At 48.5% G+C, this 26741-nt stretch overlaps 1 protein-coding gene across 1 annotated transcript in view; it reads left to right on the forward strand.

The window, feature by feature from the left end:
* Nucleotides 1-482: 482 nt before the first annotated feature.
* Nucleotides 483-26741, forward strand: part of NLRC5 (NLR family CARD domain containing 5) — a 33456-nt gene continuing 7197 nt past the window's right edge. Inside the window, exons 1-36 of the mRNA XM_064386811.1 lie at nt 483-605; nt 2613-2967; nt 3830-4130; nt 5446-5508; nt 6631-6696; nt 7125-8874; nt 9254-9337; nt 9675-9758; nt 9835-9918; nt 11395-11484; nt 12306-12356; nt 12697-12774; nt 13005-13088; nt 13426-13509; nt 13633-13722; nt 14324-14389; nt 15488-15565; nt 15962-16045; nt 16239-16322; nt 17242-17331; nt 17456-17503; nt 18000-18068; nt 19044-19127; nt 19835-19918; nt 20560-20649; nt 20754-20816; nt 21374-21457; nt 22059-22142; nt 22795-22884; nt 23776-23841; nt 24320-24403; nt 24478-24561; nt 25050-25136; nt 25585-25665; nt 26202-26282; nt 26626-26709. Of these exons, the coding sequence (XP_064242881.1) occupies nt 2962-2967; nt 3830-4130; nt 5446-5508; nt 6631-6696; nt 7125-8874; nt 9254-9337; nt 9675-9758; nt 9835-9918; nt 11395-11484; nt 12306-12356; nt 12697-12774; nt 13005-13088; nt 13426-13509; nt 13633-13722; nt 14324-14389; nt 15488-15565; nt 15962-16045; nt 16239-16322; nt 17242-17331; nt 17456-17503; nt 18000-18068; nt 19044-19127; nt 19835-19918; nt 20560-20649; nt 20754-20816; nt 21374-21457; nt 22059-22142; nt 22795-22884; nt 23776-23841; nt 24320-24403; nt 24478-24561; nt 25050-25136; nt 25585-25665; nt 26202-26282; nt 26626-26709 (4580 nt within the window). The 5' untranslated portion in view covers nt 483-605; nt 2613-2961. The remainder of the gene's footprint in view (nt 606-2612; nt 2968-3829; nt 4131-5445; nt 5509-6630; nt 6697-7124; nt 8875-9253; nt 9338-9674; nt 9759-9834; nt 9919-11394; nt 11485-12305; nt 12357-12696; nt 12775-13004; nt 13089-13425; nt 13510-13632; nt 13723-14323; nt 14390-15487; nt 15566-15961; nt 16046-16238; nt 16323-17241; nt 17332-17455; nt 17504-17999; nt 18069-19043; nt 19128-19834; nt 19919-20559; nt 20650-20753; nt 20817-21373; nt 21458-22058; nt 22143-22794; nt 22885-23775; nt 23842-24319; nt 24404-24477; nt 24562-25049; nt 25137-25584; nt 25666-26201; nt 26283-26625; nt 26710-26741) is intronic.

A 26741-nucleotide genomic window follows, 5' to 3' on the forward strand; every position in this document is an offset into this window, starting at 1 on the left:
AAGTGACAGAACAAGAGCAAAGTTACAATAGGAGAGATTAAGGTTGGATATTAGGGGAAATGCCTTCACCAGAAGGAGGGTAGAGGTGAAATCCCCATCCCTGGCGCTGCTCAAAAGGCGAGCGGCACCTGGGTACCCGGGTTAGTGATGAGCACAGCAGCGCTCAGTTACTGAACCCGCTGATGTCAGAGGTCTTCTCCAAACCAAAGACTCCAGGCGGGAGCGGTGAATCCTCGCTGCCTCCCTGGGGATGCCGAGCTGCCTCTCCGCCATCCGGGGGCCGCCGTGCCCCCCCATCCCGGCTCCGCAGCCCCACGTGCTTTCCCGGCAGAGCCGCTCCGCCAGCGCCGCTTTCGCTTTCGGCAGAGCCGCTGTCCCGGGAGCGGAGCCGCTGTCCCGGGAGCGGAGCCGCTGTCCCGGGAGAGGAGCCGCTGTCCCGGGAGAGCCGCTGTCCCGGGAGCGGAGCCGCTGTCCCGGGAGAGGAGCCGCTGTCCCGGGAGCGGAGCCGCTGTCCCGGGAGCGGAGCCGCTGTCCCGGGAGCGGAGCCGCTGTCCCGGGAGAGGAGCCGCTGTCCCGGGCTGGCCGCAGGGACGCACCGGGGCCAGGTGAGCGCTCCGGGGAGCGGGGACATCGCGCCGGGCATCCCGGGGAGGGACGGGCGAGGCGTCGCGCTGGGAGCCCCAGGAGGGTTTGGGGCTGGAGGTCTGGGGCTCTTTGCTCCCCAGCACTGAGCTGTGCATGTCTTATGCGAAAAGCCGGGATGGAGAATGGGATCGTGCAGGCTGGAAAACACCTCCCAGGTCTTCGAGTCCGAACTTTAGCTGAACTGGTGGCTTGTGCTCCCAGGCACAAGGTGGGCAGAGGCGGTGGCAGAGCATGGCTGGTGTCACCGTCACCACCTCCATCCAGCCCTGGTTCTCCAGAGCTGCCCCCATCGCTGCACCATGCTCAGGACAGCCAGAGTCCGTGTTTCTGTCTGGAGACACGGGGCTGCTGGATCTGGGAATTTATTTTCTCTGATAAGTGAATTATGGCACAGCACAGTGTGCCATCTTGCCTTCCCTGGGACTCGGCCACATGCTCCGTCTGGTTTTCCGATGCAGCTTCCCCGGCCTTCAGAGAAATATTAATATCATTTGATTGTTTGTTGCAGCCCATCCGATTACATCTGGAGATCTCTGCACACACAGCTCTATCTAGACTTGGGATCTTTTATCTAATCATTCACATCTGCTACATTATCACTTAAACCTTGTCCTTACTCCAAAGGAAAAGCAACTTGTTTTTTCCTCTTACATATAATGGAAGAGGTAATTAAATATTCCCCCGTGTACCGGAATAGTTGGATTTATGCATATGAAGAGAAATATTCCTATTGCAAGTGCCTTAACCAAAACCAAGTCAGATTTTAGTCCACTAACTGCTAACTCCAGCGACTATTGTTGCTTGCCCCGGGTACTATTTCTTTGGACTCCTCCTCAAATGCTTTACCTAAATTATCACCTAGCTATAGATTTTAGGCTTGGATGTTACCCTTCCTCTGCTCCGACTGGATATTTTTGCTCATTTCTCTGGTTTTACTGCAGATACATTTCAGTTGGGAAATTCCCAGGTGGTTTTACTTTCATTTTGCTCAGCCTTTTGTTCGTTAGGTCCAGTGGTGAGTTAGCACGTGGGGACATCAAGGCGGTGGATATTGTCCTCCAGCTCTGTTGTTTGGTGACCCCCACACTGGTTGTGGTGCTGGTGCTCTGTTTCTGGGCTTCTGGTAAGTGCTTTGTGCCCTCAGAGCAGACAAGAAGTTGGTAGATTTGCAACAGGGAGTTTCACATTTCAGTTTAATTTTTTGTGGCTGGGAGCAGTGCAAATGCCAAGGAGGTTAAGTTCTGCAAAGCGTGTTAAAGATGGTTTTGCATTTGAAGGGTAAGGATCGAGGCTCAAAAGTTTCCTGGCTTTTCTCGGGAGGATTTTGTGCTTCCTTTTGGGATCAGAGGTACTTTACTGATGGTAACTGCCGATGATTCTTGAGCAGAGCAGTAGAACAGGAGCTGTGCAGTGTGGCTGAGCTTTCATCCAACTTTTCAGTGTTGTTTTCATCTTGAATATGAGCCTTTCATTGACGTGTATGAGCCTACTCTTTGCCTGAATGGCTTTCAGTCTTCATTGGCATTAAGGGCTGATTTTATTCGTTTATGTATGCATTTAGAATGGCTTTATTAAGTGTGTTGTCTGTTGATTGGATGGTGATTGCTTTCCTCTTCCCTTTTCCTGTGGGAGGGGTGGCTGGACACCAACTACTGCCAGCTGCAGAGCAGGCTGAAATTTCCCTTCTCCCTTTCTGCTGAGAGGTGGGGAGCTGGCACTGGGGGCTTTTTCAGCCCCCTACACTTGAAACTCTTCTGTGAGAGCTGTGCAGTCTCAGAGGATCAGCTTTTCAGTTTTCCTGGTGTGACTGACTCATGACTTGAGCAAGATGCTTTCTTCTGCATCAGCTTCCACAGAGGGGCCGACAGCAGCAGAGTGGCATAGACCAGTCAAATCAGGCAGGGACACAAGGAAAGCTGTGATTCCCACAAAGTGTTCCTCTAAAGCTGTCTTCACTTGCATCCTAGGGCACAAGGCTCATCCTGCATTTTCAGGAGGCCAGGAATGAATCCTCCAATGTCAAAACTTTGTGGTCGCTGCTGGTTTGAGTGAGAAGAGACAAAAAGCATCACAGCTGACCCTTGGATCAAAGGCAGAGCTCCTAGATTTGTGACCCATGTGATTGCCATGGCCTGGCATGTCCACATCAAGCTCTGTTGGTGCTATCCTCAGTCATCTGCACCAAGTGAGGCATGTCCCACCTGCTGGGGTGTGTCTGTGTTCTGAGACTGCCTCTAGCAGATCAATTCTCTGTCAGAATATGGAGCAGAAGCCACCTTTGCACTTGACCACTGGAAGGAGACTGATTACGCAACAATGCAGGTAGGAGATCTTGTGTGTGGCTTTGTGGGAAGGAAGAGGGAATGGAGGTGGCGTTGCTACCAAAGCAGAAATGGGTTGTGGGTTGTTCATCCCCACAAAATGAGCAGCAACAGTTGCCTGAGCCCTTTGTGCAGGGGGGTCCTGCATGAACTTGTGAACTGAGACACAGCTGAACAAGTAAAGCAAAAGCTGCACACACCAGGAAAGCAAAACAAGGAATTCATTCACAGCTTCTTGTGGGCAAGCAGGTGTTCTGCCATGTCCAGGAAAACAGGGCTCTATCACCTGTAATGGTGGTCTGGGAGACAAACATCATCACTCTAACTCCCTGCCTTCCTCCTTCTTACCCCAGTTTTATGTTCTGAGCATGATGCCACATGGCCAGGTGAACTCATCTGCCCTGGCTGTGTTCCCTCCCAGCTCCTTGTGCATCCCCAACCTATTTGTTGGTAGGGTGTTATGAGAAGCAGAAAACCTTGCCTCTGTGTAAGCACTCTTGAGCAATAACAAAAACATCCCTGACCTCCCCAGAGGTCCTGGTACTTGTGAAAATGCCTGGGATGTTATATTGGGCAGATGGCCACTGCAGCAATATAGAATTCAACAGCTTCTCCCTGGCTGGTGCCAGAGAGGTTGTCCCTGTCCTTCACAGTCCTGCTGTCAGGCCCTGTGATGGCAGACAAGGACTGCCATCCTTGCACCCTCATGACTGGGCTCAGATCTCTACTCTAAACTCAGGGGTAAGGCTAAGAAATTCTGGGTTAGGCCAAGGGGTAGAAAAGCAGATCAAGCCATGCAGGGCTGAGTGGATGAACACCTCTTGCTCCTGTGCTCACTGCTGCCCTTTTCTGCATCCCTCCAGCCCCCATTTCAGCACGATGACCTAGACCTGCCAGCAGCTGTAGCAAGAGCCCGTCCCCAGCTCGTGGAGTTCCTCTCCCACTGCCCTGAGTGGCTGCTCTGCACTGCCCAGCGCCTCGTCCCCGAGGCTGCCCTCAGCCGCCTGGGGGGCATCGCCCACCCCAGGGAAAAAATCTCAGTGCTCCTCGACCTGCTGGAGGAGGCTGGTCCTGCTGCCTGGAAGCACTTTGCACAGTCTGTCTGCATGGAGTATGACCTGCCCCTGGATCTGGAGGTCCTGCTCATGAGCTCTGCTGGAGAAGGTAAGAGAGGTCAGGCCAGTTTCCCCTGACCAAACACAGCCACCACCTTGGCCAGCCATTGCCATCACCCAGTCTAGGCAGTGGGACCTCCAGTGATCTCACTTGTTTTTCTTGGAAGCACAACTTCTGGCTTAGAAATGTCATTTGAGGTAAAAGCCCCCTGACATTAACAGATTAAAACAACAAAAATTGTACACCCCCACCTCCAATAGAGCTGAGGTGCAATTTTTGGATGGATTTATTTGAAGGAAGAAATACTCCAGTCTCTGTTCTGTGGACTTTTGTTATTTAAAAAAAAATAAATTCTGATCCAGAAAGGCAAGGAGCACAGAAGTCTCAGAATTACCACACAAAACCACTTCTCCATATTTCTCATTAGCAGAGGCAGTGGCTTTAGAGAAAATGAGCACAATCCGTTAGTGTGTGTTATCTTGCAAACTACACAGAGTGTGCACACCCTCTGCCTTGGGAGGGCCTGGGGAACCAGATAAGCTGTGCCTCTCCTTTAGTGGGTTGCTTTACCTGGTGATTAATTCTTCTCTTCTGCAGGAAGTCTTGCAGGATGAGTCCTTCTCAACGGTACTTTCACATTCTGCTTGTGGTAACTCTTATTAGTTGCATCAGTTGGGTGCATGCAACCTTTGTGACCAAGTGCAGCAGCAGCAGCAGCTATTTTGGCTGAGATGAAACGGGGCAAAGACCAGACAACCATCAGGCAATGTGGATTGGTGGGGGATTTCCCTCAGAACTGAAGCTGAAACAGTTTTCAGCCTTTTGATACTGTGACATATCACAAAAGAAGATGTCTCTTAAGATTTTGGAGGTGGCTTGCAGTGGCTTAGCTTTTGTAGTAACAGCTGAGCATCACTAATCCTTCTGAGGGTGAACTGCTGCTGGTTATGCTGAGGGGGTTTTGTGGCAGCTTTGAGCTATGCAGTGAGTCAGAAAAGGCCCTTGAGTGGGCTGCTGACCCAGCCAGTGGTTTATGCACAGAAAACCCTTCTTTGCAGGGAAAGGAGGGCTTCCCTTTTGGGCCACAGTGTGGTTTTAGATCAGCCAGGGCTGCCCATACTCTGAGGGTAAAGTTGTTTTTCTCCTGCCTTGAAAGTGAAGCTAACTGTTGAGTAATCTGGAAGGAAAAGACCAGATGGAGACTCTTCAACCCGGATGTTTGCATCCTCTATATTGAGCCTTGTTTGGTGCCACTGTCTGTGTTGCAAGATACTTGTCCTTTGTCTCTGGCCAGCTGCACTCCAAATTCCAAGAGCAGAATGCTCACATTAACCATAATTAATTTCCCATTCAACTCCTCTAGGTAACTTCAGCCAGACAGAAGAATCAGGCACAGACACGAGAGCCCAGTCATCAGTGCCAAAAGGTAAGGCTGGCCCAGACCCCAGGCACTCTGCTCTTGGAGTTTTTCTTCCCTGCTCATGGCCTGGGCAGGGCTCCAAATGCCCAAATGTCCCTGGTATTTGACCCTCAGCCCTGGCAAGGTGTGGAGAGGCCACTGCACTTGACATTTCATTGTTCTGTTCTTGGTGCTTTGCATGTGAACTTCCCCTGTTTTTGTTTTCTCTCCCTGAATTTCAGAAAAGCCTTGCTGGCCCCTGCTAAGGAACTCACTCATTTTAGTTTCTCTGCAGGGATCTCCCACCCTCTCTACAAAACCCATGATTTTTGCACTGATACTGTGGTCAGCTCTTTGGGAGGTGGAAGAAGCTGGTTTGGCTTTTAAAGGAAGAGCAGAAAAACTATTCAGGTGTTGATGAAGCAGAAACCACTCCAGAGCTGTCAGAATAGGAGCTTAAGAGAACAGATAGTAGGGTTTTCTTCAGGGGTGCATTTGGAACTGAGACTTTCCCAGCTGGTGCAGGTTATGAAGAGACTTTTCCTCTGCTTTATGCTCAGAGACTTCTGAGTCACAGCACTACAGATGTCACATGGCTGTCTTGTGTGCCATGTGCAGGTTTAAGATGTTGAAAATAATAAGAAAAAAGTGACCTTTGTTCTGCATTCAGGCTGCTGCCAGCTGCTGTGTCTCCTAGTGAGTCCATCTCACCTGTTGCTGGTGGAATGGAAATTTGAAAAGAGTGCTGAAAGATGCTAAGACCAGTTAAGAAAGACATGTGCCTCTCTCAGCTCTGTCCATCCTTTCCATCTGACAGTCCACCATAAAAAAACCAGGAAATTAATCATCATAAAGAGCCCTAGGAATCTGTGGGCCCTGCATCCCCCAGAAACAGATATCCCTGCCACGTTCCCCAGGATATCAAAGCAGTTCCTCTGTTCAAAGCGGGGCAGGTGCATCATCCAGCCTGCAAAAAATTCACCAGTGAGGCGCTTGTGGCCCATCTCACAAGAAGCAATTCTGAGTTTACAAATAGTTTTATTTTTACTCTTCAGCTCCCCAAATGCTTTGCTGGAGAGTCTTGCCCAGCTTCAACATGCTGCCATTTAAAATATTCTTGTGACGTGGTTCTGACCTTCCAATTTTCAGGCTCTGCTCGCTCTCGCCGTTCCAGCAGCTCTGGGAGTGACAAAGATGCCAAACAGCGACGACTGGGTATGTGGATGTTCCAGAAGCTGTGCTGGGCTTCCCTCTGGGGAAAGGACCTATTTAACACCTCTGCAGAAACACCCAGAAAATCATCTTCCAGATTTAAGAGGCCAGCATGGGTGAAGAGGGAGCTAGTGAACAGGGGAAAATATGCATAATACACAGATACCTAATTCTCATCTTAGAGATAGTAAGATTTAGTTTTCATGTAAAGCTGTCTCATCTTTTTCCTGAGTGTTGTTCTTCTTTGGCCCCTGTGAAAAATTAGGGAGAGTTATTGGTTATTTTCAGGAGTTCAAAATTTGTCATTTCTACACAGCAATCTCTGATCGGGGCCGTTGTTTCTCTGCCTATAAGGGGTAGTATTTTGGATCTGTCGTGACTGAGAACTAACTTTTTGACCCTCATACCCCCTCTGGTGTCTTCTCTGTCAGATGCATGTGTGAGGTACCGGCATCTCCTGGTCAGCTCCATCCGCCAGAGATACGGAAGCAGGAGAGCAGCGGAAGCACAGGAGCAAACACGGCCACTGCCTTTCAACCAAACCTTTGTCAACGTTGTCATTCATCAGAGCAAAGCCCCTCGCTTCAAAGAGAGAGCAGAGAAACCCCGAGAGGAGGTGGCAGGTGCTCCTGAGGCAGAAGAATGTGCAGACACAGCCGTGAAAGTGTCAGATCTGCTCTGCAGCGAGGCCCCGTCGCACACGACGAAGGTGATCTTTCTGTTTGGTAAACCAGGTACAGGCAAGACCAGGCTAATGCACAGGATTTGTCAGAAATGGGCAGAAGGTGTCCTGCCTCAGTTTCTCTACATTTTCTTGTTTGAGTTTCGGCAGCTGAATTTGTTGAAAAGGAAATTGACCCTGAAGGAGCTTTTGTTTGACATGTTCCTTCAGCCAGAGGACAGCCCTGATGCGGTGTTCCAGGGCCTCCTGGAGAATGCCCAGCAGACACTGATCATCTTTGATGGCCTGGATGAGTTTGCAGCTAACATGGACGTGTCATCCTCCTCCAAGAGAAGCCCAGCTCTTACCTCCCCTCTGTCCATTTCCCAGCTCTTTGCAGAGCTCTGTCATGGGAACCTCCTGCCTGGTTGCACAGTGTTGGTCACCAGCCGACCCAAGAGGCTGCCTGACTTCTTACTGTGTACAGTAGGTGTGTTGGCAGAAATTTGGGGATTTGACCACGAGAGGGTTGAGGAATATGTTAGCCACTATTTTTGTCAGCATTCATTCAGAGAACGGGCTATTGCTCACGTGAAGAACAACACCAAACTCCTCAGCATGTGCCTCATCCCTGCTCTGTGTAACATTGTGTGCATCTGCTTGGAGTATTTGCTCCTCAAACACCAGATGAGTGTGGAGCTTCCTCAGACTATGACACAGTTCTATATCAAAATGTTTCTCATCTTCCTGAACAAGCAGCAAGGAGACTGTGCAGGCGATGAGGAGACTCAGGTGAACTGTAACAAAAAGGCCATTTTGGGTCTGTTTGATCTTGCACTGAAAAGCCTGGAAGAGAAGAAACTTGTATTTTATGTCCATGACATTCCCGAGGACGTGAAGGAATTTGCTTCCTTGCATGGATTGCTGACTGTCTTTGAGGTGAAGACGAGTGGCACTTGCCCAGAGGCTGGCTATGCCTTTGTGCACTTGAGCTTGCAGGAGTTTTTTGCAGCACTGTGTCTCATGGTGAGTAGGAGGGTGGACAAGAACTACCTGAAGAAGAAGTTCTTCTTGAAGTCAAAGTGGACTTTAAAGAATGAGACAAAGACTGAGTTTATGGAGAGTTTTCACATATTTCTCTCAGGCTTGTCATCGAGAGAGTGTAGGACATTCCTCATGCTGCTGGCAGAGCAAGATGAAGCTTGGGTGCAGGAAAAGCAGGATGTGATCCTGCAGTCTCTCAAGAAACTGGCAGCCACTCATCTGTCAGGGCCTAAGGTCCTCGAGCTCTGCCACTGCACCTTTGAAACCCAAAACCTTGAAGTAGCCCAGCACATTGGGAGCCTGCTGAATTTCAAGTATGAGTTTAAAAACTTCAGACTGACAACGCTGGACATGTCGGCTTTGGTTTTTGTCATAAACTCGAGCCAGGATTTGATTTGTTTGGACTTTGCAGGATGTCTTGTGGACACTGACTGTTTGGAGGTTCTGGCTGGCTGTAAAAACGTGGAACACTTGAGGTAAACACAGTGAGTGCTGTGAGCTGCTGGGTGGGGAGAAGGGATTGGAAGGTCAAACCTCAAGTTTGTTCTAGAACAGAGAAAGAGATGATGTGAGAAAATTTGGTCTGAACAGCATAACTTCAGTACTGCAGAAATGTATGAAATAATGAGTTTATGAGTGATTGAGGGATAATAAGGTGATAAATCCATTCTGCCTATATTTTTGTTTGTTTTTCCATTTTGATTAGGGTGAACAACAGGGTAGTTAATGCACTAGATAAGAGGGAAGATGATAGGCATTTCTTTTCAATATGAAGGAAGGGTGAAATCCTGCAAGCAAATGAGAATTATCAGCTTTTGGTGTGTTTGTCTTATCCCACTTTGCTTCACATTTTAGCTTTCGTAGCAGGAGATGTGGTGATGACTTTGCTGCTGCTCTTTCAAAGGGATTACAAGGAATGGGGAGCCTGAAGAAACTAGAGTAAGTCTTTGCTTGTAGCACCAGTGCCTTCTCCCTTCCTGTCTGTTCTCTACTCAGTGACTTTGGCTCAGCCAGGCTGCTCTGAGCTGTGCAGGGTTTGGGGTAACAGTGCTACACAGAGCAGCACAGGCTCGTGTGGCTCTTGTTTTCTGCTGGCATCGAGAGCAGGGCTGTGCTGCCCTGCTGGAAAAAGTGAAGCTGGTTGCAGGTGGCAGAGCCAGGCTGCTGCCCCTGTGGTTGTGTGCTGGGCACATGGTGCAGGCAAGGCTCTGAGACAGTGCTGTAGGGGATTCTAGTCCTCCCTTTGCTTGGTTTGAGTGATCCTTTCTCTTTCCAGGCTGACAGGCGGGAGCATCACGGCTGAGGGGATGACTGGCTTGGTCCAGGCTGCAGCACACTGTCTTGAGCTTGAGGAAATAAAGTGAGTGTGCTGTGGCAATGGCCATCAAATCAAGCATTCTTTCCTTGGGTTACTAATGAGGGTGAATCCTGTGCAGCTTGCAGGGCAATCGGATCCGGGATCCAGACGGGAAGAGGGTGATGGATCTGTTTTCCAAAATGGAAAAGCTGAAGAAAGTAGAGTGAGTAAAAATGGCTTAAACCTTGGCTATTGTGAAGCCAAGCATAGCACAGAGATGTGGGGCACCAAGCTGAGGCACAGACATTTAACTGAGCTGGGCTCAGTTTGAGGTAGGCTCAGCCTCACAGTTCTTGTCTAGTTCTTCTAAAATCATCCCAAGGGAGTCCTGGCACCTCTGACACCTCTCCAGGAATTACAGTGCATGTGCTCAGCTCAGTGCCTAGCTCGACTTTTCCTCTTCTCTTCCCCTTGGTGAGGTTCAGGCTGAGGTATCTCACCTCTGATTTAGGGAGGATGGCTCCATCAGAGCATTCCCAGTTTTCCACAGCCCTCTTCTCCTGTGCTGCTCCTTCCAATGCTCCTGTGGCCATCAGAGCTGGCTGGGAGGGACAGACTGCTAGCAAAACTCCCAGCATGGATCTGCAGCTTTCTAGGAGGAGAGCACCAGCCTCTGGTGAAGGGATTTAAAGCCTTTGAAGAGCTGTCAGGGGCAGCTGAAGCAGCAGCAGAGCTGCTGTGAGTGCTGGAGGCTGAGTTTAGTTTGTGTGATGGGACAGGGATAGCTACAAAGCCATGGAGACAGGGCACTGCCTGCCCACCCCAGCTGAAAAGGAGAGACTCTGCCTTTAAAGGTTTCCACAGCCTCAGGTGCAAGGAGGTGAACCCAAAATACCTGCAGCCATTGCTGGATCCCATCCAGGAATTAACCACTGGCTTTGCAGTATGGCCAGAAGTGTTTAAAAGCACAGCAGAAGGAGGGAGGAAAGGAGGAATGTACCTGCTGCTCTTGCTTTCCTGGGCACACTGGAAAAAATCTTGTGGGGCACACTGGGTACCCTGAAAAAAATCTTTCAGCCTGCCCCCAGGGAACAGAAAAGGCAGGAAAACAGTGTCATTTGTAACCCTCACCCATCTCTGTTACACACACAGTGCTGCTCTCAGGGGTGGCTCTCAGGAGGTGCCCCGTGGCCCTGAGAACAAGCAGAGGATTTGTAGAAGCAAGATCTTGTGTTTGATATCTAATGAGGCCCAACAAGTAATGAAACAGAACGAATGTGCAATTAAAGAATAAATCCTCAGAGGCTGGAGGATTGTGTTCAGGCCTCCCTGCTTCAATAAGCCATAATTAAATTGGATTTGTTGTAGTGAGAGTTGAACTGCACTGTGGATCAGTGGTGTAACCATGAACTACATCCACTAACTAACCCAAAACTGGTTAATGATCATTCTGCTGCACACGGAAGAGAGATCTCTGATTCTAAATTCATGGGAGCTACAGCTTGCAGAGAAAGAACAGTGATCTGGTGATGCTTTTATTGAGTTCTAGATGGAAATTTCAGAAGTTTTTGAGAAATACCCTTATTAAAACATTGTGTGCTTCAGGGTGTTTGGGGAACAGAGCAGAGGACATTTGTGTAACGAAAGAACATGCTGTGGGGTCCAGCAGCTGAGATTCTCTTGTTCCTCATCTTCACAGCCTGAGCAACAACCATCTTTCCTTGAATGCTGTTCTCAGTTTGGCAAAGGAAGGCATCGTGTGTCAAAATGTTACTGAGCTGTGTGCCAGGTATCAATACGTGGGAGCTCTTACAAAAGCAAGCAGGTTGTCTCTTTAGATGCTGAATTTAAATGGACACTGTTTTCCAGCTTAATTTATGGCTAATTAAAGTGAACAAAAATCAGTTTGACTCCTTTTTTGTTTTCTATTGGAAACAAAATGTGAATTCATCATACCATGTACTTCCTCTTTGTATTTTTAATAGGTCTTTTTATCCATGGTCTATAAAACCATTTGCAGCATGTGAAACTCTTGTTGTATAACAGAATTTAAACTTGATTCTAAGCTCTGCAATATATCAGAAAGGAAATTCTTTACTGACTAGCATAAATTTGCTACCAGTCAGCTGACTTTAGTGAAAATGTGTGAATTTAGCTCTAGCTCTGCATTCCTGTAAATTACAGGCTTTGGGGTTTTCATGTGTCCGGGATGACAAAGGGTAGATCTTTTAAATCATCCTGGCTCTTGTGGTTGTCATATGTTCTAAGTTTAACAGGCCAAAGTAATCCCTGGTGTAACCCAAATTTCATATGCCTTTTTCTTATTTTTCTTGCTGGAAGGGAGTTTCTACTGAATCTCTTTCAACAAACTTCTGGTCTTGCAAAAAAAAAAAAAAAATCCTGGGCCAATCTTTTTCAGTGTGTGACTGTCTCATGTGTCCTGTGCCCTCTGAGCACGTGGCTGCTGCCTGGCTGTGCCAGTGAGCTGCTGGGGCAGATGTCAAAGCCCTCTTCAGCATCCAGGCAACAGCTTGGGTCCTTACCAAACTCTGTTAAACAAATGGCATCCTTCCAGCTCTTCCCTAAAACTGACCTGGATCTCTTTTTCAGGGGGGACACCATGATTATTTATTTTTCTGGCACGTCTGGGACAGTTCACAGGTGAGACACTGCTCTTGTGGTTACGCCGTGTTCAGTTGCACTGATTGAAGCTGTTGTGGTCACCATAAACCACAGTGAGAGCACAGCTGGTGCCCTCTGCCCTTGCATCTGCCTGAGCAGTGGGAAATGTAACCAAAAATAGCTGGGTTTGGACTCACAGCTCCACAAAAGCAGCTCCTTAGAGGCTGGGCAAGCTTGAGGTGCCTTGGTGCTATTGCAAACCTGCTGAAAGACACAGAACACAGAGCTGGTGGTTTCTGCTGGAAAACATAACTGGCACCCACGTTGTCAGGTATTTCATGAAAGCATATTAAGAGCCAAATATTTTGCTTGTTTGCAGATCTCCGGATTTGAAGTTGGAGGAGAAAAAAGAAGAGAATAAAGAACACATAATTCCAACTAGACATGTGAATTTATGGTAAGAGTGGACATATGGAGTCCTGCTGGTGCATGTGATTTGCAGATGACAGGCACCATAGAAGAGCCAGAGAAGCAGATGTGTTTGTCCTTAAGGACAGAGGATATTTCCACATGTGGGAAGTTTAAAATAAACCTGAATCAGTAAACAAAAATGACAATAGAAATCCTATCCTGCCCAGCCAGGACACCCTCATCCCCTCACTGCTCACCAAGCCTTCCTGTTCCCAGCTTGCAGGATCACAGGCTGTTTTCCCAACATGCCAAGATGATTGTGGCCATTCTCCAGAGCTGTCCCTGTCTCTCTGAAGTGGAGTGAGTGCCTCCTTTCCTTCCTGTTGGGTGGCTGTGGGCAGGTGGTGTGGGAGCAGGGCATCCTAGGATCACAGACTGGTTTGGGTTGGAAAGGGCCTTAAAGATCATAGATTTTCTAAAGCAAGATGGTTTGGGGCTAAAGCATGAATCATGTTGCCCAAGGGCTAAAACTTTTTATCTGAAGTTGATTCATGCAGAAATAAGCAGGGAAGATTGGTCTGAGACAGAAGGACAGTCCAGACAAAAAAAACAATTGTAGAAAAGGGAAAGCAAGCAGGTTTTGAGGGCTTTGTTTTTACTGTTCCAATCAGTCCCCACTAACTGGAAAATGCTTCAGTTTATCAGGCAACAAGCTTGGAGATGAAGGCTGCAGTTGTCTGCTGGAAAGCCTCCCCTGTCTATCGATTTCAAAGCAGCTGAAGTAAGTGTAGCCTTGTACAAAACCTGCCCTCTTCTGAAGGGAAATCGTTTAAAGCACTGGTAGCTGCTTCAAGGACAGTCCTGTGGGATCCAGGGACCAGCTAATTGCCTTTTTCTTTCCTAGTCTCAGTCAAAACCTCCTGTCTGTCAGTGGCATTTGCAGCCTGTTGAAGTCAGTAAACACCTGCCAGAAGGTGATGGAGGTGCAGGTCAGGTATGTAGGTCTTGAGCCATGCCTGGGGCTAATCCCAGTGTGCAGGTCTGGGGTTTATATTCTGGGGTTTTTGTGGAGTCACCTCAGGCGTGTGGTGGGTGGAGAGCATGTCCCAAGGTGGTCACTGGCACTGGCCCCTGGTGGCACCCTGCTGGAAGCTGATTGTACCAGGGCCACCACACAATGTGAGTGCTTGCAAAACTGGCTGCCCTTTCCTGCATGGGGAGTTTTAAAATGCTTCCCTGCTCTCTTTCCCTGCCTTGGGAAGCTTTGGTGACAGGATCTCTGCAGAGTGTGAGAGCTGGTGACACCTCCTGGAGCAGAACTGGAAGTTCTTTCTCCTCTGTTTCACTTGAAAACACACTCAAGTACAGCAAATTTGTCTGTGCTTTGTCTAGTGATTCAGAGAAACTGGATCATCAGATACTGCATAATTTGATCCAACCAGTGTTTAAAACTGATGGAGATTATTTTTTCTTGCTTTGGGAGTGCTTTAAGCACAAATGATTGGCGTCACCAGAGTTTTGCAGAACAAAACCAAACAAGAAATCCTGTAAATAACCAAATGATTACATTGATTGATTACTTCTCTTCTTCACAGCCTTTGCCATGGTACTGCAGTCCTGAGGTTTAGAGAAGACAGGGAGTTTGCTTCCCTTCCTCCTAGGTAGGCTGTGTGTGCACAAATGGTGTTATCTCAGCATCCTGTTTAGTTCTTGCATCCTGTGTAGGTACCAAGGGTGACACTCTGCTTCACAGCAGTTCCTGCCTCCCACCCCAACCCCCAAATCTAAATGTAGAACTGTCTCCTGGCTTTCTCAGCTGCTTGAAAAGTTGTCACTGCCTTCTGTAGTGTTTTATGTCTCTAGAGCACGTTTCATCCCACAGCATCCTCAGCAGAGCAGGCTGTTTAATGACACCCGTGCTATCTGACAATAGTGAGGGCAAAAAAACCAAGTGAATGCCACACCAAATTCTGAAAAGATTCACAGATCACTGCAGTTCAGGACACTGTACATTCCTGATCATGGTACTCCTAAATCATGAGATGTTTGGAGTTTAATTTAAAAATTAAAACTATGGTTAAAACAGCTCAACCCGAAGGTTTTGACCAAGAAATGGTTTCCTGTTGCTCCTGGAATTTCAGGTTCATTATTTATACCCTTGCTCTCTGTGGACTCGGCTCACTGTAGAATAGCATTTCCCATGGAATACCTGCATTCCAGCTCTTAGCCAGAGAGAAACAGCAGCACTCTTACAGGCACAGCCCAGTGGTTGTGCTTGAAAGAGGGACAGCCCGAGACAGGAAATCTGTGGACTCCTTTGAGGCACCAGGTGGCATTTCAAACTCTGATATTTTAGGTTTTGCATGTTCCATTTAGTTATGAATAGTCAGATTTGGTTATGCTTTCACTGTTTATAGTTGTAGCTTTTAGTTACAGCGTTAGTTTAGTTAGTCATAGACAGTTCCATTTGATTATGAATAGTCAGATTTTTGCACAGGCTCATCACAAAACTTATTTAGGCAAAAGCTAAATTCGGCTAAATTCAACTAAATTCAGCAAAAGCTGAATTTTTCACAAACTTAGATAGAAATATGTCTTTCCCCTTCTCTTCAGTTTCCTGCATGCTCAAATATTTGGGTAGGAAAGGAGAGCTTGCAATTGGCAGGATGCAGGCGTGGGCTGGAGCCAGGGTAGCCCCAGGGGTCTGCCAAACTGCTAAAGCAAGAGTTTCACCTTTGTCTGGTTTTGTGCTCACTTAGGGAAGAGCCTGTGTTCTCTACTGATGCCCAACCACATGGGGAGGAAAGCCAGACACCAACCACCTCCCAAAAAATCAGGTACCCTGGCCAGTTTCCATTGTACCCCATGCCTGTCCTACCTCTGGGCCCTATTTCCAGGGTAACCTGCATCTCTGAGAGGAGAATCACTGGAGAACTGGGCATCTCCCAGCTGCCAGGGGAGCTGCAGGTCCTGCCCTGGCTGGGGGAATGCTGGAGCCCCTGGCAAGGGGCTGGACCTGGTGCCCACCCTGTGCCTTGCAAGGGACACAGGGACCTGCAGTGCCAGGCAGGGGTGGCCCATCCCCTGCAGACCCTGAGCAGCAAGGTGTTTCAAGGGATTGTTTAATTTCATTATTATCTCTTCACTCATTCTCTGGTTTTCAGAGGAGTGAAGTTCACAGCCTTGTTTGAAATCCTGCAGACCTGGATGATTGATTTCTTTTTCCCCCACAGATTGACAGACTGTAATTTTCAAGCCAGTGACCTGAAGAATGTGTGTGCAGTCCTGAAGGAGTGTGGCCACATCTCTGAGCTGGAGTGAGTCCTCCTTAGCTGCCCTGGGTTTACCTGCAGTTATTTGGGATGCTGAGAAAATTCCCCTTGTTTGCTCTGTAGTGTTGTACAGACAGTGGGGCAGAGGCACAGCCTGGTGGGAGCTGTGGCTGTACATACAGATAACAGAGCTGGGTGTTTTTACTGTGAAAATTAAATGCCTTTCTTTAAATCCTAGCCTGTCACAGAATTTTCTGGGAGATGAGGGACTTTTGCAGCTGTTTCAGTGCCTCCCAAAACTGGAGATGTTACGTTCTCTCAAGTGAGTAGCTCCTGTTTTTTCCTTGTGATGGACTGGGTTTTGTGAAGTGTTGTTTGTGGAAGCACAGAGCACATTTGGGAAGGGCAGAATATTCTGTGCTGGGCAGATGCACTGTGCTCTCTGGTCTGTTCCCACCTCCAGCCCAGAGCAGATTGACTCCACTGGAAGCTGGGCTGAGCTCAGTGCCCAGAGCCCCTGTGCTCGCTCCTCCATGAAGGGGACAGGTGGCTTCATGTCAGGTGTGGCTTCTGAAACAGCCCGAGGTCTTCAGCAACTCACTGAATGTTCCTCACTGTGGGGGGAGCAGTCCTTCCCCTCCTGAGGGGAACAGCTGGGAAGGAAGGGAAGTGCTGGGCAGACCCAGCTCCACTGGTGGAGTCTGAATTCATCTGCAGAGGTGGCTTGTGTTTATCTGGGCACTTCACCTGCACTGCCATTGCGAGTGCTCTGTACAGGACTGTGCCTGAAGGAGCATGGCACCATCCTGCACTGTGGAAAGAAGTGTTTATTGCTCCTGTTTGATTGACTGAACTTCTCTCAAGCCAAGACTGCTCCAGTTACAGACAGTCTCACTAGAACAAGTTGCCCTGAGAGTCTGTGAATTCCCTGTCTCTGGAGGTGATAAAAACCCAGCTGTACAATGTCCTGAGCTGTCTCCTCCATGCTGACCCTCCTCTAGATCAGCTCTAGAGACCCATTCCAGCCTTGGTTATTCTGTCATTCTCTGAACAGTAAAAGTGAGGGATGAATTTAAAATATATGGGAGTGAGTTGTGTCTGCAGAACTGCAGTAAAAATCCCAGGCAGAATTAGCAAAGCAGCAGCCTGGGAGTGCTGCACAAGGATCACTGTTCTATGGTGTGGTGTTCATTTTTATCAGTTTTGCTTGCAGCAGCTGATTTCATCTTTTCTTCCTGCAGGTTTAACAACAACCAGATCTCCCTTAACTCTGTGTTTTTCTTAGCTGAGTCATTAACTACACTGAAACACCTTAAAACAATGAGCTTCAGGTATGGCCAGGGGTACTTTTTATACTCTTTTGCTATTTAAAACCTCAAGCTGTGGCTTTTGAGGAGTGATACAGCAGCTTGTGTTGTCAAATTCCATGCTGATGATGTTCTTCTCTGGTTACAGCTTAGGGTGCCCACAGGTGGTTCATCTGACCTTCTGGGAAAGAGTCAGGTAAAATCCTACCCACTCATACAAGTCTTTTAAACTTCTTGTGAAGTTCTGAACAGAAGGTGTGGGTCCCTGAGGTGTGTCAATAAAGAGCCAAACTCCAGCCAGAGTGGGGGAAGCCCAGGGTGCTGTTTCATGGCTGAAGGACTGGCAGCAGCTGGAGGAGCAGCCAGCAGGGGACAGGTGGTTTTATGTCAGGTGTGGCTTCTGAAACAGCCTGAGGTCTTTAGCAGCTCACTGAAGGAGCTGCCAAAGCTCAGCACCCAGTACTGAGACAGGCTGCAGCCAGCTCCCTGCTGATGCCCAAGTGCTGAGTGGCTGCAGAGCTCTCTGGAGGCTGGAAAAGGATAATAAGGCTCCTTTTCCCCTGGGGATGGGGTGAGGGAAGGCAGATTGGAACAGGAGGCCACTGGCACCACCGCACCCCCCTCAAGGAGAGCTGGCTACACGGGGGCAGGAGCACCAGCACAGCTCATGGGCTGAACTGCTCTTTCCCCAGCAGCACCAGCAGATGGAGAAGTGGCTCCCTGGCACGCCCCAAGCAGGAAGGAAGAGGACAAAGCTTTAGGTATGGCAGCCTGGCTTCCCTTCCCACCAGGACTGGAGGAGAGGTGATTGTGGGGGTCTGTGTCTTTAGGGCAGTGTGGTGTGTGGGACAGACCTGTCACTGTTGAACCAGAAATGAAAGAAATTCACTTGAATTCTGGTTTGCAGGAGAAGACTTTAATATGAAAGTCCTCTCTTTTATAGACAGATTCAACACATTGTACTTGATTGGCTAATTAACAAAAAAACATCTTTCTCACAAACGGTTTTTGAGAAGAACAGAAAAACAGAGTAGGAAAACACCACCTGCAGGTTGTTTATACTAATGAATAATGATAATTTTTCTACAACTTCCTAAAAAGTCTCACAAATCCACTGTGAGGAAAAAAAAAGCCCATTTTCTCACTTTCTGACCAGGCTGTCACATCCACACAGACCCGTCCCTCCAGCTGTGTCTCCTCAGAAAGGAAAATAAATAGCGCATCTTTTGCTTGGTTTGAGGAGATTGTCTTGCTTTCCAGCAGAGGAAGCTTCTATCCATAAATAAGGAGAGACAGATCTGTGTGACTGCTGCATTCATCCCTTGGAGAACTGCCAGTTTGTCACCCAAAAAGGCTTCTAGGCTTTCCTTCCTGGAGAAGGACAGAGGAGACACCAGTTCCAGCCTTCCTCTGGGAGAGCCCAGACAGTGCTGGGGAGGGAAAGATGCTGTCCAGTCTCCTGAGACAACAGAATCACCAAAGATGTGGCTTAGGGAGGCAACACTCAAAGTATTGGTATTTTGGTGGACTGGCTCTCTCCGATCAGCTCAGGGATGGTGAAGTCATCTGCTTGTCCCAGGTTTTGATTTCTTAGTCCCAGACCAAAGGTAGCAAAATAAATGCAGTGGAAGTGAGAGGGTCCCCATGGCCTCGTGCTGGGATGTGAGGCTCTGGGACATGCAGGGACTGGTGGCATCCTGGGCACGTTCAGCTCCTGAGTGCTTTGTCTGCTCCAGTCTCAGGGACTGCAGAATGGCTCTGGAGGATGTGACCAAGCTGTGCCAGATACTGGCTCAGTGCCCCCAGCTGACAGAAATCGAGTAAGTCAGTCTGCCTGTCTGTCTGTCTCCCCAGCCCCAGATTTGATGTTCAAACCCCAGATTTGATGTTCAGGGTGCAGATGGTGTACACCAGCTCTCCTCTCACCACATCTCCACCCAGACACTTAGCTAAGCCCAGACTTTCCACTATCCTCTTTCAAAGAGACATTGACCTCTCCTAAGTCTGCCACATCAGTGTGCAAAGGCCCCAGAACATGTGTGTGTTCTCATGATCTTCCTCAGTCCTGTGTCTAGAAACAATTGTCATCTATTCCTGGAGACCTCAGCTTGTAGTACAGCCAGAGCAGAGCTCCTGGCCACCAAGCCATGAGCTCTGCTCCTGAAGGACTGGTCACTCCAGGCAGGAGCTTGGCACTGAGAAAATTACAGTGCTGATCAGAACGAAAACTGAGCAATAACAAATAAAAATAACCTAATTCCCCTATTGCCTGCATGAAAGACATCAGTAGCATCATTTTGTAAATGCACAGTAATGGAAAAGTAAGACTCTGGAAACTGGGATGTTGATTGGCTGTAGGATGTAAAGAAACAGATCAGGCTGTAAGGACTAAATCTTGCCCAATTCTCATGGCATTTCTGGACATGTCCTTTCACAGAATTTGCCCATTTGTCCATGTAAATGTTACAGAAGTAATTAGGGATTGACACAATTTCTCCTGGGTTTTGTTTCCTTCCATGTTTTACAGTCTGTCTGGAAATTCATTGAGTGACCAGAGCATAGAGAGATTACTGAGCTTTCTGCCATCCCTCTGTCATCTGACACTCCTGAGGTAATGTTGGGGGTCCCTGCTTTGAAACATTGGTTTGGAAAGTCACAGCAGATCTGAGGAGCATTAATCAGTAATTGTAAATTAACAAGCAAGGCAAAGAAAATGCAGAAATGTTTTCACACCCGTTCCTTTCTTGTTTCCAGAAGAAAAACAGCACTTTAATGATATTTAGCAGAGGGCAGTTCAGGCTGGAATTCAGGCCAGGGAAGCCCTCTCAGGGGATAGGGCACTCCAGTGTGTGGACTAAAAGCCCAGGAGGAGCTTGGCCATCTTTCACAAGGTGCTGTAGCATGGAAGAACTGCAGGATCTCATGGGACTGAGTTTGCCCAGTCAGGAGCAAACTGAGTTTGCTTCCACTTTGGGGTGTCTCTAGTCCAGCAGCCCCAAAGGAGGAGTGGTTCAGTGTAAGCCCTTGGTCTGCACTCCCTTTTTAGTCAAAGGGGACTAAAGGAGACTGTCTTTTAGGTAAAGGAGCACTGAGTGCCAATGCTTTAGGTCCTTGCTCCCTCATCCTGAGTTAAATGGGATGTCTCCAATCTTTTGAGTCTCAGAGTGAGCAATGGGAAAATTGGGCTGTGTGTATGGGAGCCTCTCTTCTCAGGAGCTGACTTCAGTGTTTCTTCTTTCCCTTCCCTTACAGCATTAGGAAGAACTCCTTGTCCCCACGTTGTGCTGTTTTACTCCTCAACTCCATCAACCTCTGTGAGCGGGTCAGAGTGGTGGAAGTGCGGTGAGGCACTCGGACCCTTTGGAGCAGCTCAGCCCTACAGGGCCTACAAAGCCTGTCATCTTTGGAGATCAGTGCTGAAGGACTGTCTTTTGTGTCTGCTTCAGGTCCAGGGAAAATGCCTTCTTGCATTTAGGAGCAAGCATGCAAAGCCAGAAGACATCCTGCAGGTAGTGGCGTGGAGCACTTGCTGGAACTCACTGTGGCTGGGTTTGAAGTGCAGGGAGCCAGATTTCCCCTTGTATTGAGAATTCATGGGCTGGTGGCCAAGGAGCTCGGGGTAGTAGCTTAAGCTTTAGAGCTCAATTCATCTGCTTAAGTGCAATTCAGAACCATTTGGGTGCACTGGAATGGCAGAGCCCAGTGCTTTTCTTTCCCTCTTTTTTTCTGGGCTGCTTATGATCATCTTGAGTTGCACCAAATTCTGCTGCATGAGCACCTGAACTGAGCCCTCATCAGTGCATCTTCCAAAGGTGTGCCTCAAATTCTGGGGATAACCTCCACATGAACATCTGTGAGATGTGTTTGCAGCCCTCTGGGAGCCATGGCTCCTGAGTGTCCCTGGACAGGAGCCTGCAACCTGTCTCTGTCCCAGCACCAAGGAGTGGCAAAAAATGTGAATGCTGCACAGAGAGTGCTGTAAAGGTGCAGCTGCTGCTGGCAGCTCTCAGTGCTCAGGCTGGGCTGGCTGCTGGCCCTGCTTTAGCCCTCTTGCTGTCTCACACAGGCTGACAGGCTGTGCCATTGGAGAGGGGCAGGTGGAGGAGCTCTGCAGCGTCCTGGAGCAGCACGGCTGGATGGCAGAAGTAGAGTAAGTGGGGCTTGGGGTGCTCCCATGATCTTGGGCAGAGTCACTGGGGGAGAGCTGTGCTTGTGGGGTTCAGCACTGCCTGCAGTTTCCCAGCCTGTCTGCAAGGGTATATGTGCTCATTCAGGCTGCTGAGAGCACAATCAGCTGGAAATTATCCAGGTCCTTTTGAGCTGATGGACAGCTCCTTTGGGATTTTCACTCCTTTATGTTTGGAGGCATTTGTTGCTTCACCTGAGCTCTTCATTTGAGCTTGCTCTGCATGAGGTAATTTCATGACACAGTGATTTGTTTTAAACAGACCTTTACTGGCAAAGCTAGGATTTAAGGACAGGAAATTTGAGTTTTCCTTCAAAGCTTCTCAGAGGAGCATTGCTGTTTAAAAGAAATATAGAATTATAGAACACTTTTTTTTTGGAAAGGCTCTTTAAAGGCCATCTAGTCTAACTCCCTGTCATGAGCAGGGACATCTTCAACTAGACCAGGTTTCTCAGAACCCTGTCCAACCAGGGAATATTTCCAGGCACGGGGAAACCCCCACCTCTTTGGGCAGCCTGTTTCAAAGGCTGGGTTTTGGCTGGCCACATGTTCTTCTGCCTTTCAGTCTCTCCAGGAATCAGCTGGGAGATGAAGGCCTGAGGTGCCTCCTGGACCACTTGCATCGAGTGCCTGGTACCTGCTCCCTCAAGTAAGAGAACACATGGTGAATCCAGGGAGAGAAGGGTGTTGGTGTGATCCCCCAGGAATGCTGCTGCTTGTGCTTCTTGCCCTCTCCTGCCTTAGGAGCAAAGCTCTGACTGAACTATGAGCACAGCTCAAGGCCACCAGGCTGTGGTGACTCAGGGTCTGGTGCAAAACCACTGAAAATAAGCAAAAGTATTTTTATTCGTGTGAGGAGGAAAAACAGCAATGCCCAGAGTGGGGTGGTGTGAAAGAAGCTGACCCAGAGCTTTCAGTTCATCACCCTTCTGGGTGTGGTGTCCTCTCTGAGTAGCTCAAGACCCAAGGTGCTGTGAGCTGAGCTGTGTGAGCTGAGCTGTGTGAGCTGAGCTGAGCCTACACCAGCCTCTCCCCTTCCCTTTCTGCTGGGGCAGGAAATGCTCCAGCTGCTGCTGCCTCTGCAGTGCAAGAGGAAAATTGCATTTTTGCATTTGCTGTGTCCCCTAAGTCATCAGGGCTGTCTTGGGGGGGTTCAGTGGCTGAGCAAAGCTGAAGTGGCCCAGCACCCCACAAACTGCTCTGTCTTTGGTGCCTGTGTTTGAATTTTGCTGCTGTGCCTGAGGAGCCTGGGGACAGCCCTGACTCCTGGCAGGTGAAAACCCTTCCTTTGTTCTGTGCAGCCTCAGCCATAATGAGATTTCTCAGGATGGAGTCCTACACCTCATAAATGCCTTTGTCACATCTGGGAACACCACTGAAGTTCAAGTCAGGTGACTGCTTTTCTTCATTAATTTTTGAGTCTTCCCTGCTTGTTTTACTCTTAATTATTGAAAATTTGTGATCTTCGGGTAAGAATGATGAGGGCTATGTTTTCAACTACCTAAAGCTTTAGTCCATGTCCATTTTGAATGGCCAAACATAACGGCCAAGCAGAGCTCCATTCCACAGGGCCAGGTTATTTTTGTGTATAGACACAGATAATCAGCTGTTCCAACAATTATTGTCATGTATTTATTTGTTAATGAACCTCTTCAGGGCAGGAGCCAGCACTGCTCTCTAAGGCTCTCTTCAGTATGTTGAGAATTCAGAGGCAACAGAAAGCAATTTCCCATGTCCTTTTACTTGGATTTGCATTTTATCTGCTTTCCTCTCAGGCAAAAATATCCCATGGGCCCTGGGCCTGTTGCTCTGGCACAAAGTGCTTTTCTCACAGATTCCAGGCATGAGGCTGGGCTGTGCTGCCCATCTCTGGGGCCTTATCAGTGTTTGTGTTCCTGGGACAGCTGCTCTGTCCCCAGCCACTTTTAACCAGGGGCACTTCCCTTCATTCCTGCAGCTGGACGTGGCTGCTGGATTTGGGGCTGCTCTAAAGTCTCCTGATGTTCCTCTCCCCAGAGCTCCACAGAGAGGGCAGAGGAGGCAAATAAAAGCAGGACAGGTCACCATTGCTTTTCCCAACACCAGTGCTGCCTTGATGCCAGTTTGGCATGAGTGAGACCTTACTGAAGCATTTCCCTGGGCTGGTTTATTGTAGGGAGGGGTGAGCTGTGCCTCTGTCACTGCTGTGCTGGATTGTTTTCTGGAGTTTGGTATCATTAAATTCTGAACACTGGGAAAAGTAGTAACTATCTAAATCTTACACTCATGTCTTGTCTGTGCAGTTTGTGCTCCAAAGCAACTTTAATCATCAAGCTGACAAGCGGAGATGACCCAAGAAAGATTTTGAGGTGATGTTACAGACCTTTTGTGGTGATTTCTTTGGCAAAGGTGGGGTCCCTTTTTGAGGGACAAGACAGACAAAACTTCTTTTTGTTCCTGGCATAATGAAATTTTGAATTTTCCTTTGACTCACCTTGTGAGAAGAGCTTTCTCACATCACAGAGAATCCCACCTCCCTTTCTTTCTTTGCTTCCCCACTCTTTGTTCCTCAGCTGGGCACCTGTGGGTGTTCCTGCAGTCACAGGACTGGGTCCTACAAAGAACATTATAGCATACAGGTGTGTTCTTCCAGAATATCTCAACAGATGCTTTTGAAGTGTTGCCACACTTTTTTTTTTTTTTTTTTGGAAACCCTTAAAGGTGTTTAAGGTTTTTGTGCCATCCTTCTTTCTCTGTGGGGTTAGGCTGTGCTGCCTGATATTTCCAGCTCAGAAAGCCTGAACTGTTTGTGATGAGCTAAGGCTGTTCTCCTTCTCATCCTTTCAGACTGGCAGAGTGCAACTTTCAGCCAGAGCAGTTGGAAAAGTTGTTCTTGCTCTTGGAAAGGTGCACTGGTCTGACAGAGTACACGTGAGTTAATGGCTCTTGGACCCATTTGGGGGGTTCATTTGTGAGCTGTTCACTACAGTGAGCTTTGGTTCTAGGTCCTCAAATAACAACATGACAGTCCAAGCTGCAGAAAGACTTCTGCATTCCCTGAGGAAGGATCTGGGGCTGCTGAAAATCAGGTACAGTGTCATTGTGCTTTTTTAGATACTGATCTGAGACTGGTCTGATCTTCTGAGATCTCCTTTCATTAAAAAAAAAAAATTAAAAAAAATAAAATGTGAACTGTACGTCTTCCAAAGGCAGGGAGCACTGGCCTGAGAAATTCCCATGGCTGACTCTGTTGTTGCTGTTTGGCTTTATCTCCTTGATTCCCACTGAGCCTCGTGGAGAGCTCTGGCCATAAACTCTGGCAGCCTCACAAAGAAGGCTGATAATCCTGGTGGACACATTCCTACAGCCAGAGCATCCTGCACTTTGCCTGGGTGGCAAATTCTCCCCTCCTCTGCAGGGAAGCTGGGCTGCTTCTGCCTGTTCCCAGGCTGCCCCGTGCCCATGCTGAGCCAAGCAGCCTTCCCAGGTGTTTGGGGTGTGGAACACTCAGCTGGCAGAGGCAGAGGTGGATCCCAGTGTGTGGCTAAAGCAGAGCTGCCTGTGTTCTGCTCTGCAGCCTGGAAGAGCCATGGGTGTGCAGAGAGAGCGTGGTGGACCTTCTTGAGCTGGCTCTCCAGGCCTCTGGAAGCATTACTGGGATCACGTGAGTGCCACCTCAGGTGCTGGTGTCTTGCAGAGATTTTCTCTCAGCCTGACACTCTTAAGGAAAAGGGATTGAAGCCAGCACTGGTTCTTCTGTTGTTAATTCACTGTCTCCAGTGCATTTGTGATCTGTTTGCCCACTTGAACCAATTTTCACCCACATGGCTGGTGGGTAGAAGTGCTTGGAAGGTTTGTGGTCTCATAACTCAGAAGGTTTAATGGGAAGGAGACCATGTTCCTGGTTGCCCTTGGGAGAAATGGTGCCCAGTTTAGGCTGGTTTTGGAGCTAGTTTAAACATTACAAACCTCTTCAGAGATGGGTGATTAGCTGTCACGTGCCAGCATGGCCCTGTCCCATTCAGTCCTGCTGATTTTTCCTATGGAAAATAATATTTTCTTCCCTCAGGAGTTCACAGATTTACACTTTTCTCTAATTTGTAACTTTTCAGGATATGTAAAGATAAAACCCTCTTCCAGTTAGTCATAAGATTCCCACCCTGCCTGGAGAAGACAGAATCAGTCATTAGCAGGTGAGAAGGCAACTATTTACCATTATTTTCTGCTTGCTTTGAATTTCACTGTGGATGAAAAATATCTTCAGAGTGCCTAAGGCTCCATGGGTTCAGTCTCAGAGTGCCTCTGTGCCACACATTGGAAGAAACCTTTTGCATGTGCATGGTCCTTTGGGCTGCTCTCCCATACTGGACCTAAACAAGGCTAAAAAATCCATCTGCCTTCCTGGGGGCACACAGGAATCAGGAGCACTTTGGGGTCTCTAAGACATGCTGGCTTCTGCATGAGCGTGCAGAGAGAGCAGCATCATGGTCCTTTTCCTTTTCATTTGTCCTTTCCCTCCTGAAGGAAGGGGCAGCTCTTGTCCTGGGCAGTGGGGCTGGGCTGTGTTTCTCTACATGGACTGTGACACAAATGGGACATGGCAGGAAAGCCCCAGTGGGGCTGTTGAAAGCCCTGGTCTGTCCCTAATCGTGTTCCTGGGGGCACCAGATGCTGCACTGGGCTCTGCTGCTCCTCACTGAAGGTTGTGCTGTGTGTTTGTGTCCTGCAGACTGAGCCTGCACAAGCCAGAAACCAAGCACTCCTTCTGCCAAAGGCTTTGTGAAAAATGTTCTCAGCTTCAGCAGCTGAGGTGAGTTACCAGGTGTTGTAAAGGATTTTTAGGGAGGAGCAGCTTGTCCTGGTGAGTGCAGCACTCTGAACACACAGTAGGGCATGAGGGAGGCCAGTGCAAGGTCCCAGTCCCTGCCTTTGGGTCCCTTCTTGGAGTGTTTGAATGGAAAATAGGAAAAACCCATGGACCTGGTGGCTGCTGGGGAATCCTTTGAAACCACCTCAGTCTCCCAGTGCCCAGATAAGCTACACAGTCACCATGGCTGGGAGCTCCCAGTGTTGTGTCCCTCCTTCAAGGTGCCAGCACTGTGGGCTCAGCACTGACCTTTTGCCACCCCAGACCTGTCATTCCCTCCTTGCAGATGGTCTCACATGGAACTCCACAAGGATGAAGCAGAAATGCTGGTCAGGATTTTTCTGCCCCTTCCAGAGCTGAAGGTGTTTGGGTATGTGTGACCTGGGGTGTGTGTGTCCAGCT

Source organism: Passer domesticus, chromosome 12 (genome assembly GCF_036417665.1).
Source record: "Passer domesticus isolate bPasDom1 chromosome 12, bPasDom1.hap1, whole genome shotgun sequence".
Classification (NCBI taxonomy): Eukaryota; Metazoa; Chordata; class Aves; order Passeriformes; family Passeridae; genus Passer; species Passer domesticus.